The sequence below is a fragment of the Pinus tabuliformis genome, chromosome 3_2 (genome assembly GCF_031772625.1).
Source record: "Pinus tabuliformis cultivar Carrire ecotype Pingquan chromosome 3_2, CPIR1, whole genome shotgun sequence".
Taxonomy (NCBI): Eukaryota; Viridiplantae; Streptophyta; class Pinopsida; order Pinales; family Pinaceae; genus Pinus; species Pinus tabuliformis.
In genome coordinates this window covers 276,578,216-276,595,598 of record NC_142302.1, presented here as the reverse complement: position 1 = coordinate 276,595,598, position 17,383 = coordinate 276,578,216, and the positions used below count along the sequence as shown (strand labels likewise).

At 41.2% G+C, this 17,383-nt stretch overlaps 1 protein-coding gene across 1 annotated transcript; it reads left to right on the top strand.

Annotated features, from left to right (window-relative positions):
- Positions 1-6,522: 6,522 nt before the first annotated feature.
- Positions 6,523-7,203, top strand: LOC149180707 (UDP-glycosyltransferase 73C4-like). The gene has a single exon (XM_089413963.1). It carries the CDS (start codon positions 6,523-6,525, stop codon positions 7,201-7,203), a length of 681 nt encoding a protein of 226 aa, XP_089270089.1.
- Positions 7,204-17,383: the final 10,180 nt, after the last annotated feature.

Genomic DNA, 17,383 nt, shown 5'->3' with positions numbered 1-17,383 from the left:
GTTTGGAGCCTGATGAATCTTCATCCTTGTGTTTTCTAAAGTCCTTATACATTTCCTCCACCATGGACCATGGATAAGAAACTATCTATGAATTGAGGGTCTGGCCCCACAGGACCTTCTTCTGACATTGTCTTCTAAGGATAGACTCTCCCAATTTCAGGATTAGTTTCGGCCAACTCTCATTTTCCTAATTTGAGCTTTGATCTAGTTAGAATTCAACAGCTAAATCCAACAAAAACTTGTCCAACCTTAACAAAATAAAGCTCTGATACCACTTGATCTGAAAATCACTCATGAGTGATCTCAGTTAATTAATTAATGAAGGTATTACAGACTCATGTGTTGGTGTGTGTGTCTATGTTATCTTAGGCAACGGATCGACAAGATTGCAAAATACACAGACACTAGAAAACAGTAAGAGAAACACAACAAGCAAATGCAAAACACAACAATTTAATAAGGAGTTCACCCAATCCTCCTGGGCTACATCTCCAGTCCAGCTTTCAGTGGTGGCCTTTTTTTATTGTGTCTTTAGGTAGAGTTTTTACAATGAGGAGCTCAATTTGAGTCTCCTGAAACAGACGATGCTTAGTAGGGTGGTACTTGGATTCCCCAAGCCACTAGAGGGCACAGACTCCCCCTTACTGCATCTCGACCTCACTGGTCTTAATGGGATGAGTCCAATTTGGTACTCAGTTCCCGACAGATATCCTCACAAGGATTTCTTGAACCTCTCAAGCCTGGTTTTGTCTGCTCGATGTTGCCTTAGCTCTGCAGGTCAACTCGGTTCTTTGTTTCTTGCTTCGCTCTCTGTTCTATCTCTCTGTCTCACTATTTCCTTTTTTTTTACTTGTCTCTTGCTTCTGTTCTCTATCTATTCGTGGCTTATAGCCATTCTGTCTCTTGATTGTTCACTTCCTCTTCCATCCCTTCGGTTCGCCTGCCTCTGTTCGCTTGGAATTCCCTGCCTTTGCGTTATCGCCACTATGTAACATCTCACAGGGAGGTGGCCACTTGTCCCTTCACGAACTGAGCACTAGCTCTTCCTCAAACAGTTTGGTATTTCAGTTACTCTGTGAAATGATTCGTCCGCCAACTCAGCGGTCAAATCTGACTCCAAATCTTTATATGTCGTGGCTTATTTTTCCACCAAATCCATTTTCCCATCGGGTGCATTCTCCGTCGTTAGATCTGGGGCCTCCAGATCCTACGGTTATCACTCTTATCACGCGGTTGACTTTCTCAAATGTTAGCCTACGATGAGAGTGGTTTTCTCTCTCACCCGCCAGACACGCATCATTCAACGTATGGAATCGTTGGGTCTTTGGCCAAACCCACTTACCGCCCAAAACGCCTCTGATATTCCGCCGGTTTTGGAGCGCGAGACCCGCCTGTCGTTTCAGCGCTTTTCCCATGGTTTCATGGTTTCTCTTGTGACCAAGACCTCGAGGCTTTTCCTTCTCGAGGGGTTTTTTCCAGCAATGCGCGATTAGTGCTTTGCGCTAATCATGGCGCTAATCGCACATCAAAAATGGCCTCTGTTTGTCGATCTAGACTTCCCAATTGCTAGTTTGCGCCACTGCGCGGTCTCCATGGGCCTCGGTCAATGCGCTTTGACCGAGGTCCTCATCATTCCTTGCTGGCTACAAACTGCCACTGTCCAGAGGTCCTTCCTGATATATCTTTGTTCACAAGTTTTTGAAGTCTGTCATAATTTGATACAGTCATAGAACTCGGATAATTTTCATGGATCCAATTTGGATCATTTTGATAGTGTTCCAACCATAGTGCTCTTCTTTTAGGAGGGTTGTAGTTAGAACATTGTACAATAGTGTTAAGTATAATAAACAGTGTCATACTTTAGTAGTTTGTACAATAGTGTTGAGGGTACACTAGTATTTGTGGAGGAGAGAGATATGGTGCTTTAGGGTACACTAGTGCTCTCTTTTCCATATACTATCACAGGTGCAAAAATACATTCTTCTTTTTACATGGATAAGCAAAAGATGAAAACTTTGTATTTTGTAGTGACAAGGATAACTATGTATTGGAGCTTGATCTTGAGCCCTTCAATGCATCCTTTCCTTGCCCAACATGACCATCTTCCATTGGTAATGGAGTTCAATTTTTGAACCAACATTTGCCTTCAAGACTATTTCATGATAAAGAAAGTATGCAGCCATTGTTGGATTTCCTTCAGGAACACGAATACCACAACCATGTCACTTTTCTTTCCTTGGTTAATATATTGCATCATTATGTTTGATAGTTAATTCATTATTCTTATATGCACAATAAATCTCTATCAAATAGCAAAGAAATATGGCTTCACTCTTATAGAGATATATAATATGAATTGATTAAAAATTCACAGGGCTATTTCTATTCTCATCTTTTCATTTCACTTCTTTAGAGAAAAATATATATTCAAATACAAACTCAACTCAAATCAAACTAAAATAGAGAAGCCTAATTATGAATATGTTTCTCTCTCCACTACCTTGCAATGACATTATTTTTTTGAATTATACTTGAATTTCATTGATAATAACCTAGATTTATATATTGCTTTTAACACCAAATTGACATCATGGTAAACATACGAATATCCCATTAAATATGACCTAAAGATGATTCAAAGAATCTCACCTTTAGCCTAAGCACATGGCAGAGTAATTTATGAGGTGTGAAGTTTTATTAGAGGCATTGTTTTGTTTGTTTGTTTTGGTTAGAAAAGAGTTTGCCTTGGTTTTATGTGACTTTCAATTTATCATATGTAGCATGTTGAGAAATGAGAAAGAATAATGTGTGACATTTATCTTGCAAAAATTGATGTTGAATGAAAGGATACAAAGTTTAACCAAGCTACAGTTTTCTTTGGTAAAGGCAGAGGAACATCTTTTAAAACTTCCTAAGAATACACCATATACAGAGTTTGAACATAAGTAATGTATGGCCTTTTACTTTTTAGATATGTTCTTTTTTCTACCCAAGATATCACAACAAGAAAAATATTGATATTGTAGAAATTGTTTGAGGACCTCATTGAGGTTGATTTTTCTGATGTCATACTTTATTGACACCTTCTCGTGATAGGAAAACTTTTAATATGAATTAATATGTTCCTGAAACAAGTTAGATTCAAAGTTTATAGATATAAAAGATATAAAAAAAATGTCAATGCCTTTGTTTGATTGTTACTTGACTCTGGTTTGGGAAGGTTATAGGAAATGTGATTGGAAAAAGGATGGAGAGACAATGCATAGCATGTCTTGGATATGATTCATTTGTCGTTGGAGATCCATCGGGCACCTGAGACATCAACTTCGGAAGTGTTTCTAGTAGGGATTCCTGTGGTTTTTAATGTTGTGATTCTTTCACCTCATGGTTATTTTAGGCAAGAAACTGTTTTAGGAATGCAAGACAAGACATTGGTGGATAGGTAAACAATTTTTTTTATAATTGCAATGTCCATTCCATGATATCCTCTCTTTATTGTTTGACTGTATTTTGAACATTTCTTTTGATGTTGTTTTGCCTTTTAACTATGAAATTGAAAATACTCGGTATCATGTCCATTTAAACAATAGCCAAAACTTGAAGATGAAAATAGTATTACACGATATTGATTAAAATCCTTTTAGTTGTTTTGTGTTAAAATATTTTCATAATTATTAGAAAAGTTTATGTTCATGTTTTTATTTGAACACATGTTGTTTATATAATTTACCAAGTTCATGCATTAAAGAATGAAATGTTGTTGCAAATAAAATGACAATGAATAGACATCACACCTATGATTATTTGTTTTCACAATTTATCTACAGCTTAAGCTTTTTAACATGTAACTTAGTTGGCATGATTGTGCCTAAGCTTTCCCTAAAGGTTGAATACTAAGTTACTAAGGTGTTATTTTATATGGTGATGTTTTATTTGTTTTGTTTATACAAGTCATCTGGCCACATAGTGGCCACTATTGTCCAACTGAAGAAAACTTGTTCGAGTTTCTTGCTTTTACGGGGAAAAATGACTTTAACATTGCTGATGTTGAGATATATGTCGTATAATTCCTTTATAGTCTACTTAGTTTATAATCTAGTATTCATAATCTTTCATGTCTTACACTATGCATTGTATTTTGTTTTGTTTTCAGAAAGGGAACTCAATATTGATGGTGAAATGCAGGAGTTGAAGAAAGAGGAGAAAAATAAAATTGGAGCGACAAATGCGAAAAGAGAGAGAGAACAGAATTGGTCTAGTGATACCCTTAGAGACAATATCTCACATAAGGCACACATATAGAGATTAATGGTCAAATCTTTAGAGTTTGTGAATTAACCTGTAATGCCTTGGCAACACAATGATAATGTTTTGAAGTGATGAAACAATATTTCGTGTAAAATGTAGTCCAACCAATATTAAATTGGAAACTCATATTGTAATACTTAACATTTCATATAATATAATTTATGTGGTTGAAATTATTTATAGTTGCACTTGATATTGTTTAGTATTGTAATTAACATATGTAACTTTGCGTTTTCATAGTAGATGAATATGCACATTGTATGGTATTTTTTTTTAATTCAGTCACAAAATCATACTAATTAATTTATGTTGATTAATAATGAACACATAGAAGCAATCTAAAACTACTAAATTAGTAGTTTATATTGATTAATGATGAACATAAATAAAATGAATATATGACTAAATGACCAAAAAAAGATAAATGACCACTGCAAATGATAAATTTGTAATTACAATTGACGACTAAATTTTGCATGACTATTAGTAGCTAATTACGTCGTAAGGCATTCCCCTCTTAAATCAACATCCTAGCTACTACGATGTGAAATTGTCCACCCTCGATTTTTTATGTTAGACGATAGAACTATCTTCTACCGTCGGATTGAGGTATACCTAAAGATAGTTGCTAAGTCCCAAGAAACTACTCAAGACTGTTACTAACTCCCAAACAACTAACAACTATGCAGCTAAGATTCATACCTCCACGCGGTTAATAAATCCCCAACAATTCCATGACTAAGATTAATATGATTACATGGAGGCTCCTTTTGTTGTGTATCCTACAGATCCCAATGCACAGCGCTCCATGTTTCTATCGAACATTGCTTTTGGTGAGCAAATTAATGTTCAAACCTTGCCACAGAACTGTATTTTTTTTTTTTTCAAGGTTTAAGTGTTAAATGGATTGAAGGCTGATTAGTCCAAAGTTGCACTACTTTCAGTGTTCTTCACTGACCCTAACCAATTTTCACGAATGTGGTTGTAGTCCACCCTTCTTTCAAGGAATCCCTACAGGCAATGTTTTGGTCCTCTCGGTAGGGTGTTAAAAAATTTCATTATACCTCCTCATGCATTTTTACAGTATTTTTCCAGTTTCTAACTATCCCCTTGTATGGGTTTTTAGGTGAGAGCTCCTGTCGCGGCTCCAAAGTTTCATGGTTTCAAATTAGCCCTCTTCTGCCATGACACTGAGTCCTCCGGGTTTTCTTGTTTAGGTGCTTGGGTTCTACCCTCTTTTGCACAAGTTCGGATAACTAGTGTTTGAGGTTTATGTGGATGAGTTTCGTATTTGTAATAAGTTACACTACTTTCAGTGTTCTTCACCAGCATGGGCCAAAATCTTTTGTCACAGGTACGAACAGTATTGAATTTACTTGCTCTTCCTCCTAAACCTTAACTTTGATCGTTGTTATGGCTTTTCCTGTTCGTAGTGTTGTGGTTTATACTTAAAATGTAGTGGGGAAAAATGATTTGGTGTGAAAATGTGTTGTCTCTATTGAATTATACAGCTGATGATGCATCAGGATAATGATTGCGCAAAGGGAAGCTAAAGCATTATAGTGGCAGAGAAAATGACAACGTAATGTGAGGCGAATAGTTCTGCAGGATGTTGAACTGTAGATCTACCTAGAATTCCCTCGACATGTAATGAAAACTGTCGAGTGTTTTTGGAAATTTCCTCAAACCCAAAGGTTAATGCCCGAACCGTTCAGAACCGCGTGCCAAGGCTTGGATACATGCTGTTATTTTGCAATGTTTCTATTATATTTCTTCTCTTAAAATTTCTAACAGAAATATTTTTCAGAAAACAATGGTGTTTCTTTTCAAATTCAGCCTCAATAGCTGATACTTAGTGAAATGCAACATTTCTATTTATTTCTTTGGTTAAACTTTGATTATATATATGTTTTCCATAAATTTGCACTATTAGATTCGATCACGTGTCGGAGTTCATGCGAGAGAACAGGTTGTTGAATCTCCAGAGCTAGGGCCCTCATTAACACCTTTTACAATCTAGAGCTTGGTCATATCGATCACCTGCATACGACCACGGACAAGCCTGTTTGGCCCATCGGCCCCATTCTGCCGCCTTGGGATTTTAACAATTCCAAAGATAAATCGCACCCTTGCTTTCACTGGTTGGATTCTCAGAAGCCCGAGTCCGTTCTCTACGTTTGCTTGGGCAACCACTCGGCTCTGTCCGACGAACAAATGATGGAATTAAGCTGCGAATTGGAGGCCATGGAAAAGCCCTTTTTATGGGTTAATTACAGCACTACTGAAATCCCCAAAAGATTTGCAGAACAAGTAGCCCAGACTGGAAGTGGGTTCATAATCCGAGGCAGAGCACCCCAAAATCTCATTCTCTTACACCAGTCCGTTGGGGGATTCCTTACTCACTGTGAATGGAATTCCGCATTACAGAGCATTGCTATGGCGGTTCCTATGATTACATGGCCCATCTCTGGAGCTGAATTCTGCAATTCGATGTTAGTAACAGAGTTTCTTAAGATCGGTGTGCAGCTCTGTGAAGGCGAGAATGGTGTTCCGAACAGAGAAGATTTACAGAGGGTCGTGGCACAGATAATGGGGGAGGATTGTGCAGGAGAGGAGAGGAGCAAGGCTAAGGAGATTGGGGAGTTGGTGAGAAGGGCTATGGATGAACGTGGAGGTTCTTCCCATCAGAGCTTGAAAGTGTTTGCAGATGAGATCCACGAACTTAATCTGAGCAGTGAACAACGAAACCCTAGCTTGTGCGATGAAGGTTCGAAGTGGCCTCTCCTTGTGGGTTCATCTTGCCCTTGTGTGTTTATGTATGGTATTGTCGAATTTCAGAGTGTGTCCTCACAGTTTACCCATGAGCGTCTTCATAGTTTACCCATGGCCATTTAGAGAGTATTTTGTGTGAATTAATATGTTGGTACAACTTAGTGGATCATGAGTTGAACTGCCATTTAAGCTCGTCATTGCGTGTGGATTGTTTGAGATCTTAGTTGTGCGCAGATGAGATTTCCAAGGAGATTAGGGTTGGTGTCTTAATAGATAGACATAAAAAAAAAAAAAAAAAACTCTTAAATTAATTTACATAGGTTGTGTGTGTGTGTATATATATATATATATATATATATATATATATATAGAGAGAGAGAGAGAGAGAGAGAGAGAGAGAGAGAGACATATTTCGCAGGTTATATTGTAATTATTTTATAGTCAAAATCATTTGATTTTTAATTAATTCAGAAAAATTTAAAAAGATTTCATTTATCACTTTTAGGGTTTTCCTTCCATGATAGTAGAGGTGGGTTTTTTTCCTCATGGTACTCTTAGGTTTAGGTTTAGGTTTAGAGATAGTTATATTATTGGATTGAGAAATTGATTTACATCTGAAATGAAGATGTGTAATTCTTTCCATTTTTCACTTAAAGTTGATACATACCTTTTTTAAAATAAAAATAAAATATTCATTAAATAAAAAAAAATAATGTTAACCATAATAAGGAAACATAAATAAATAAACATAATTAGTTATATCTAATAAAAACATTATAAAACATCAATAGTTTTGCTCTTGATACTACAATCCAATATGAAGGCTTGGATCTTAGCATAGATTTGATATGAAATATTATATATATATATATATATATATATATATATATATATATATATATATATATATATATATATATATATATATATATATATATATATATATATATATATATATATATATATATATATGAGATATATGGATAAAATATTTTGATTTTCATATTAAGTAACATAATTTTATATAAAGAGTCCACTTCAATCGGTGATTTTCATGTTATGATGTATGCAAATTTTGAGAGTCAAGATTCAAACCCCCATGGGTATTTACCCTACTTATAAAAAAATAAAAAATAAATAAATAAATAAATAAAGAACATCATAACTCTATATAAAGAGCTAAAGTAATTAAAAGTTTAAAAAAATCAATTCTTATATTTTATCTTTAAAGTGTGAGGAAGATGTGCAATTCTTTTATGTCAATGTAGATCTTAAATGAGAAGTCTGAATATTGGTAATTAATATATTTCAATATCAACTTCATATATATCTATTGGTAATTAATATATTTCAATATCAACTTCATATATATCTATATCCTTCCATGCTCAACAAACTAGTGGGTTGAGACATAATGTGTGTGTTTGTTCCTCAAAACGGAGGAGATGTGTAACATGGTGTGTGTGTGATTGGTGTGTTACTCATAATCGAATAAATTCCAAAGGGGGTTGCACCTAGTGCAAGATATAATGGATGTAGGTAGTGATGCCAAGAATACAACACACCCAACATTCACCCACTTGTTGCTTTCTTTGCCATATAGGGGGTTGCAAGAGTATATGGTCCATGTTGGAGAGGTAAATCCCCTCTACGGATAGAGGCGATCCCTACTAGCCCAGAATGGGTCTAGCAACAATCAATCAATGCTACTATGCAAGTTCCTAATTGCAATTAAAAGATAGGCAATAAACACCTACTTGGATTCCAACGCTATTGTTTGATGAAGAGATGTCATCCTCGCTCCTTCGCTTTGGCCGGTCACGATCTTCCACGATCCCCGTAGATAGATACCTGCACACACGAAGAGAAACACAAACACAAGCGTGAAATCTAATAAATGCAATTATACATCAGTCAGAAAGGATGTAATTCAAATTAACCATTACAAAGACAAATGAGAATGGAACCATAATAGTAGTCATCTATTATTAATCAATAACAGAGAAAGGTACAACCAAAGTTCTGACGTTGAGTCCTTCTCAAGAGGGTCCAGCCAGCAAGTCTCTTAAGCATTCACCATTGGAGGTAGATCTCCCAAGACAAAACTCTCTCTCACACAAGCAATACTCACAACCTTCCTTAAGCTCTCTAGCAAATCCACACTTGTCACACCAACTACCTACTAGCAGCAGCACTCTAAGCACTATGAATTCCACACTATAAAAACTAGCTGCTCATGGCAATGGTAGAGGTTTAAATAGGAGAAGGAGTCTCCATGAATGGTGGGAGGATGAGCTTATCTCCAAGGAAGGTGGCTCAAATGACGAACAGACATGCCATAGAAGGTGGGGCGACATTCACAAGGCCAACAACCAGGTCTGGAGTCATCTGGAAGGCTGGTTGTTAGAACAAACTCGCCCAAACTGGATCAGCGCGGGTGTATAACTAGACTGGAGCGCTGACATCGCATCTTAATAACGGAGCAGGCTGTGTCAGCGCAACTTAATACAAACATAGTATGCACTGGCTCATGAAATTCGACCAGCGCGGAAAACCCGTGTGCTTCCGCACTGGCAGTGCATCAGTTGCACTATCATCCGCCAATCAGCGCGGTTATTTTAATAACAGTCGCGATGATGAAATAAACTTTGGCAAAGTGGGTCATTTGGCCAGTTTAGAGAGCATGAGCATGATTATTTTAAATTCATGACATAGTAGGGAGACTGACAGGGAGACAGTGACAAATTACTGTGTAACAGATGCCCCCTAAAGCATGAAGCCCAAGAGAGTGGGAGGGGTGAAATGCTTTACAAAACTCGCTGAACTGGAACACCACCAGGAAGAACATGCACGTATGTACAACTGAGATCTCGATTACATGTAGTCTAGGCATGGGCGCAGCCAGCCAAAAGACATACGAAAAGGTCTGTGGTATGGACGCAGCCACCCAGCTGAAGAGACCATGATGATAAAAAGGTATGGTCGCAGCCATCCCAAAAGACTCAGGTATGGGCGCAGCCATCCATCAATGAGTCATGTAATAATAATCCACAAAATCGCAGCCTGGTTCGCAACAGACAAAAACCAGGGTCTTGCGCTCCATCCCAACCCGAACAAAGTACAAGTCCAAGCATGTGAATACATGAGCTGAAGTCGAACATGCATGAACGTCGTCTGATTACCAGCCAATAATGAAAACTGTTAACAGACACGAGAGGTATCACCAATAATGACAATGGTCCTCAAGGTACTTATAGGTACAATCCGTGACGTGCGAATCAATGAGCTGGTGTCGAACACCCGCAGAATCATTCGATCGGAGGCCAATGATGAAAACCTCACGTCGAACACGAAGAACCTGCCATTGAGGCATGCAGGCTCTAAGGCACCTGAAGGGAGTCTCTAGGTCACTTTCCTGAATAATGAGCTGAAGTCAACAGGAAGCAACCTTGATCGAAGGTGGGCCATGATGTTTCCCACATCATCGACACGAGACAGAGAAGGATAAAATATTTTGTGTGAGACATCAGAGGGAGGTGGTAAGTTTGCAGAGGTCAACCTCTCTTGAACATATCGGCAGCACGACAATGGATTTGGCAGTATCTGACATCAAATGAGCAGAGGTCATGGTGACAAGGCAATGAGTAGATGAGAGGTCAAATAGGATAACCCAAACCCACGGAGGCTAGTGTAAAATGAGAAATCCCCACCTAGACATGAATGCAAACAAGTGCCATGTTCAAGAGCGACATACTGCCGACACGACCATTATTACAGTTTCATTTTCCCCACCATTTCTGGCAGGTACCCCGATTATTTTTGGATGACAAGCTTGACGGGGATAGCATATGCTTGGGAAGCGTCATCTTGACGGTGTCCAATGTCATTAAGTTTTAACGAGTCTGACAAAGGAAGAACTCGGCATCTTTTCCTATTTAGAGAGTCTGAAAAGACAGCGGAAAAGAAAACTCCGGGGGGGTCCTTTTTTGTAAAGTTGTGTCTCTCGAGCCCGAAAAAGTATAAAACAATGCTCGAAAGAACCGCCCGACCAGTGTGATCGAGGAGTACTTTTCGTGAATAGTGACTTCGACCCGAAAAAGTAGAAAAGCGGTCGGAAGTACGTCGTTTTGGAGCCAATAACGAGTGCGAAACGACAAACACCCGGCAATCTTTTGAGTTTAAACGGTCAAAAAAGAGCCTTAAAAGCGACTGCCTCTCGTTCCGTTTAACGAGTCGAGAGGGAACCCGGCCATATTTTCTTGCTTTACGTCGGAAAAGAGCTTGAAGATGACGTTTTTTTTTGTTTTGGGGACCAAGTGTACATAGAACCGTTGTGACCCTGCTGGTTTCGAGAACCTGCACAAGAACACCACCCGCGTAAACCCGTTCGACATGTTAAAAAATATAGTAAAACATGCATAAAGCATAATATAACGACATTAGCACTAAATCCATGGTAAAAACATGACCAAAACCCACATTTATAAAAAACCATAGTCAATTATAAATTTTTACCATAAATAGGGGGGTAAAAGAAGAACGTTGTGGAGCTGCGAGGTTGACGGAGCGATTTCCATCCCGTGCGGACACCATCCATCCGGCAGCTTGTTCCAGGTAGGTTCCCCTCTCCCTGCGCTTCATTTTGAGTCTTTTTGCAGCATTTCCACGGTGGGATTTGGCCATTTGGGCGAATTTTTTGAGCTTTGATGCGCTCTCGGTCAGCGCGGATTTCCTCATCGGGTCCGCGCTAATCGATTAATTTTAAACACACCACCTCTCGGATCAGCACGGAAAACACGTGTGCTTCCGCGCTGACCCAAGGAAAAAACAAAGGGGCGCCATGATCAGCACGAATGTTTTAAAAACAGCCGCGCTGACGCCGTGAAATTTTATTTTTATGAATTTGAACGTAAAAACCTCAACGGTCAGGGCCCTAATAGTTTTTTATGGTTATGCAGGACGCAATGGCATTTGTTTGGCAAGAGAGAGCTCACGATAACGAAGATATAGCAGCTTATGCCAATGCGGAGTGCCGAAATGCAATGCGGGCATGCGGATTCCTCAAATTTTTCCTCACTCCGCGCCTAAGAGCACAACCTGATCTCCTCGAGCTCTTAATCAGAGCTTGGAACCTAGTTGACGGAAAATTCACAATCCGAGGCCGTGATATCGAGTTCGATTACATGGATATTTATTTTTTGACTGGGTTGTCACGCCAGGGCGAGATGCCCATTCTGGAGGGGCAACGGCCCAGTGGTGAGACCCTTGACCAGCTCATGGCTCGAGTGTGCCCAGAGGCACGTAAAACACGGAGTGGGAAGGTGGGTATTCCGACGGTGGATGACATCGTCCTTCGCACCATACTCTTCATGGTGACCCGGGTAGCGGGGTTCTTGGCCAATCACGAGGCCTCGAAGACCCATCTGCTATTAGCTCTCGAGTGTTTACAGCCCACCATATTCAACTGGGCAGCAGCCGTAACGATCAGCATGAAGAGACAACTGAGTAACTGTCGACGCAGAGAGTCGACGCAGTTCGGTTATGGGTCGCTCTTACTTCCGCTCATGTTGGAGCGGGTGCCGGCCTTACAGCTACAGGATATGGTTGTGGATCCACCCAGAGGTCCCCGGGAGACGAGGGCCAGTCGATGGGGCCATGTCATGCCGCGCGGAGGTGGTGGCCGCCCAATGGCATGGGGTGTTTATTTTCGAGAGTGGCTAGATCGGCAGGTCATTTTCGTAGAGGACTGGCCATATGCCGGTATAGACTTCCGCGGTGATCCCGACATGCCACTGCCTGCGGGAGAGCATTGGGATGATGGAGGTAAGATACTTGATCTCTTTTTAATTTTTTTATCTTTTGTAATGTTTTTAAATTTTTCATGTACATGTCTTGATGAATGCTATGATATGCAGATGTGGGACCCACGAGACCCCTTGGTCTAGCTCCGGAGGCACGGAGAGAGGGACAAGGCACTGGGGTTCTGGCCCTGGCTCCTCCAGGAGGCGATACGGTGGAGACTATGGCGCACAACCTCGAGGGCTTACTGGCGGGGGTGCCAGATTACCAGGGGATCGAGGAGGTCCCCTTAGCATCTCAGATCCACACAGTGGGGGTGGAACCCAGGATGCACCGCCTTTTGAGGCAGGTGGCACGGGCAGTTGTGTGCTACAGAGAGCATAACCCACCACAGTAGACATCTAGGTTTTATTTCCACTGATGTTTTTTGAGAGACATACGTCTCAGATGTACTGAGGATACCGGCTTTACTTAGACATATACACTTATTTTTGAGCGCCTTAGTGCGCCACACGATATATATATATATATATATATATATATATATATATATATATATACCGATTTTGGATGGATCTTTTACATATATATATATATATATATACCGATTTTGGATGGATCTTTTACATATGATGATGTTTTTATATGCTATGCAAATGTCTAACACAAATGTGATCTAATGTATCAGTTGCACAACATACGATCCACGTATTTTAATTTTTATGCAAGCTTAAAAGCACACATGCAAACTATGCTTGGAAAAAGATTCATTTATATACATATGCTTATTCTATGGTCTTGTTATGCTTTCTATGTCTTCTTGTATGATGTTTATCTATTACGCAAATGTCTGTCTAACACATGGTTTGCCAATGCATCAGTTAACGTGTTCAATCGTCTCGGAATGTGTTGATATGTGATGTAATCAAAATTCCTTTCTAACAATCTTACACGTAAATACAACCTTAGAATGAGTTGGTCTCTAACGGAATATCGCCCGTTGAGTTGATGGACGACAAGTTGAGAGTCCAGGTTCACCTCCAATGCGCGAATGCCGAGATCAACTGCTTCGGCTAGTAATTCAATTACAGCACTGTATTCGGCAACATTGTTAGTGGTACGACCCAAGCAGACACCTTGAAGGTCTATCAATTCTCCGTGAGGATCATAGATCACCCACGCCGCAGAAGACAAATTGCAAGTGCTACGGTAGGCGCCATCAGCGAAACCAACATAAGGTGCACTAGACATCTGCACAAGAAGCAGAAAACACAATAAGAGGCAAACACGCCTTCACACCAAAGCAAAACGTGAAATCATGCACACATAACACACTTACTAAAAACACACGTATCTACAAACCAGGTGCACGAAATCATGCATAGTATTTTTTCAAATAGAGCCCATTGCGGGGCTTGTCGAGAGGATTTCCTTCGTAGTCGATCAGCTCATATGCCCCCTTTTGCAAAACTCTCTTCACGATATAGGGGCCTAGCCACATGGATTCGAGTTTGCCTGCCCCTAGCTTATCCTTAGCTTGATCGTAGAGCAGTACTAGATCTCCCTCAACAAAGGAACGAGGTTGAATGGTGTTGTCGAAGTGAGCCTTAACCCTCTTCTTTTGCGCTTCAATAGCTAGAGAAGCTAAGCGACGGGTCTCATCTAGCCGTTCTAAATAAAGAAGCCGTTCCTCCACCGGAGTGGTGTTGGGAAGAAACTCGACAGCTAACTTTAACGAAGGAATCTCACACTCAATAGGAAGGGTGGCCTCCAGTCCATAAACGAGCTGAAAAGGAGTGAAACCGATGGCGTCCTTCACAGAGGTCCTGTAGACCCACAAGGCAAGGAACAGCATCAGATGCCAATTAGACTTGTGCGTACCCACGGTACGTTGGAGCATTGTGATCAAAACTTTGTTCACATCTTCAACTTGGCCGTTGGATTGAGGGTAATACGGCGTCGAACTATCTTGACGCAAGCCTAGCTGGGTCGTTAGTTCCATCATCATGTGATTACGGAAATGCTTTCCGTGATCCGTGACGATAGCCTGAGGGACTCCAAATCGAGTAATGACATGATTAAAAAAAAACTGCGCCGCTGTGTAACCGTCTTCGTTCAATGTAGGCATCGCTTCGGCCCATTTGGTGAAATAATCCACGGCAACGATGATATACCCATGCCCCCCGGCCGAACGAGGGTTACAGGACGTATAATCGATGCCCCATTTGGCAAACAGACCTACGGTAACAATAGGGTGCAGTGGTGCAGGGGGTGCACGCATTTTCCGGTGGTAGATCTGGCATTCATGACATGCACGGACGGCAAGGATGCAATCCTTGAAGATAGAAGGCCAGAAATAACCAGCACGGAGGATTTTCTGGGCGGTGGCATATCCGGACATGTGGCCGCCACAAGCACCGGAGTGGCAGTCATTCAATACCCGCTCAGCCTCCTCGAAAGTCAGACATCGGCGGAGAATAGAATCAGCGCCGAAACGGTACAGGGTATCGCCAATAATGTGATAGGGTTGAGATTGGTGATGAATCCTCCATCGGGCGTCTTTCGATACATTAGGACGGAAGGAAGACGTCTGCAAATATACTATGATGTCCCCATACCAAGGGTCGAGGGTGCTGATTAGAAACAATGTTTCATCCGGGATATGCTCTTCCGAACGAGATGGTGCAGAGGGAGATGGCAAAGAACAGAGCAATTCTGCAAAGACCAGAGACTTCTTAGACTTGGCAGCAGTAAATTCCAAGTCAAACTCTTGTAGGATTACGATCCATTTCGAGTACTTGCCCCCCAGCAGCTGACGTGACAAAATGTAGGTCATTGGGTTGCAGTCGGAAATCACGGTCGTGGTGCGCAACAGGATATAGTGCCGGAATCGTTGGACGGCGCAGACAGTTGCCAATGCCAACTTCTCGACATAAGCGTAGCGAGTTTCTGTATCCAAGAGGTTGTGACTAAGGTATTAGATAACGTGCTCATTGCCATCATCATCATCCTGCACTAGAACCATGCCGATGGTGGTGTCAGCAGCAGCTAGATAGAGAGTATAATCACGGTGGTAGTTCGGAGGTCTTAAGAGTGGAGCTGAGACAAGGAGGTCCTTGAGTCGCTCGAAAGACTCCTGAGCGATGGCATCCCAACGAAAGGGTGTGTCTCGCTTTAATAACCGTGTGAAACCCTTAGCCACCTCGGCATAATTCGGAATAAATCGTCTAAGAAAATTCGCTTTGCCCTGCAAGCTCTGCAATTGCTGCAAAGAGGCAGGGGGAGGAAGATTCAGGATGGCCTCAACTTTGAGGGGATCCAGACGGATACCTTCTCGGGAGACAATGAACCCGAGCAGTCGGCCTGATTCTACGCAGAAGACACACTTACGAGGATTGAGCCTAATGTTGTAGTGTCGACAGCGGAGAAAAATCTCGCGAAGATGAGAGGGATGGTCCTGACGCTTGGCTGAATGAGCTGGGAGGTCATCCAGATAAGGCTGTACAATGTGACGAATATCATGAAAGGCATAAGACATTGCACGTTGGAAAGTGGCACCGGCATTCTTGAGACCGAAAGGGAGCTTCTTATAGGCAAAGGTGCCCTAAGGACAAATAAAAGCCGTCTTATGCTGGTCCGTGGGTGCAATGTTGATCTGGTTGTAGCCAGAGAAGCCGTCCATAAACGAGTAAATTTCACTTCCCACACACTCATTAATAAGCTGATCGATGAAGGGCGTAGGGAAGTTATCCTTCGGACAGGCACGATTGATATCACCGTAGTCAACACAGACCCGGATAGTGCCCTGCTTTTTATTCATAGGGACTATATTAGACACCCAATCCGTAAGGGGAATGGGGTAAATGAAACCAGCTTTAAGAAGCTTTTCGACTTCGGCCTTGATGGCTACAGCCTTTCGGGGGTGCACAGGGCGTAAGCGCTGACGAACAGGCTTAGCACCTGGATACATAGGTATTTCGTGCACCACTATACTAGGGTCGATGCCGGGAATTTCCTCATAGGACCATGCGAAGACATCACGAAATTCGCGAAACAGAGCAGTGTAGAGTTGAACTTCCTCTGGAGTGCAAGTGACTCCGATATGAATGTGCTCGACAATCCATGGTTTGACAGAGATGTCGATCGGTTGGGTTTGTGTGATGTTTCCCATATTTCCCTCAGAAGACACTTGATAAGCTGAATAGGTGTTTGGAGGGGTGGGGATGGGACACATGAAGCAAACCGCTCGAGACATGCGGTCATTTCCGGATGGGGAGGGAGAAACGAAGAGCGGTGGTGGTGATCTGACCAAGGGAGCTCTTCGAGAGACATTGTCTCTATGATGGCTTCATCAGAAGGAAATATTTCCTTCAATGGATCCGAAGTAGCCTCATCTCCTAGCCAAGGGAAATGAACATATGAATCGGGAACACTGCTCAGGAGAGCAGGTTCAGGAGGGGGAGCCGATGTAGCGACGATTTCGATGTAGTTGAGCTCGGCAGGA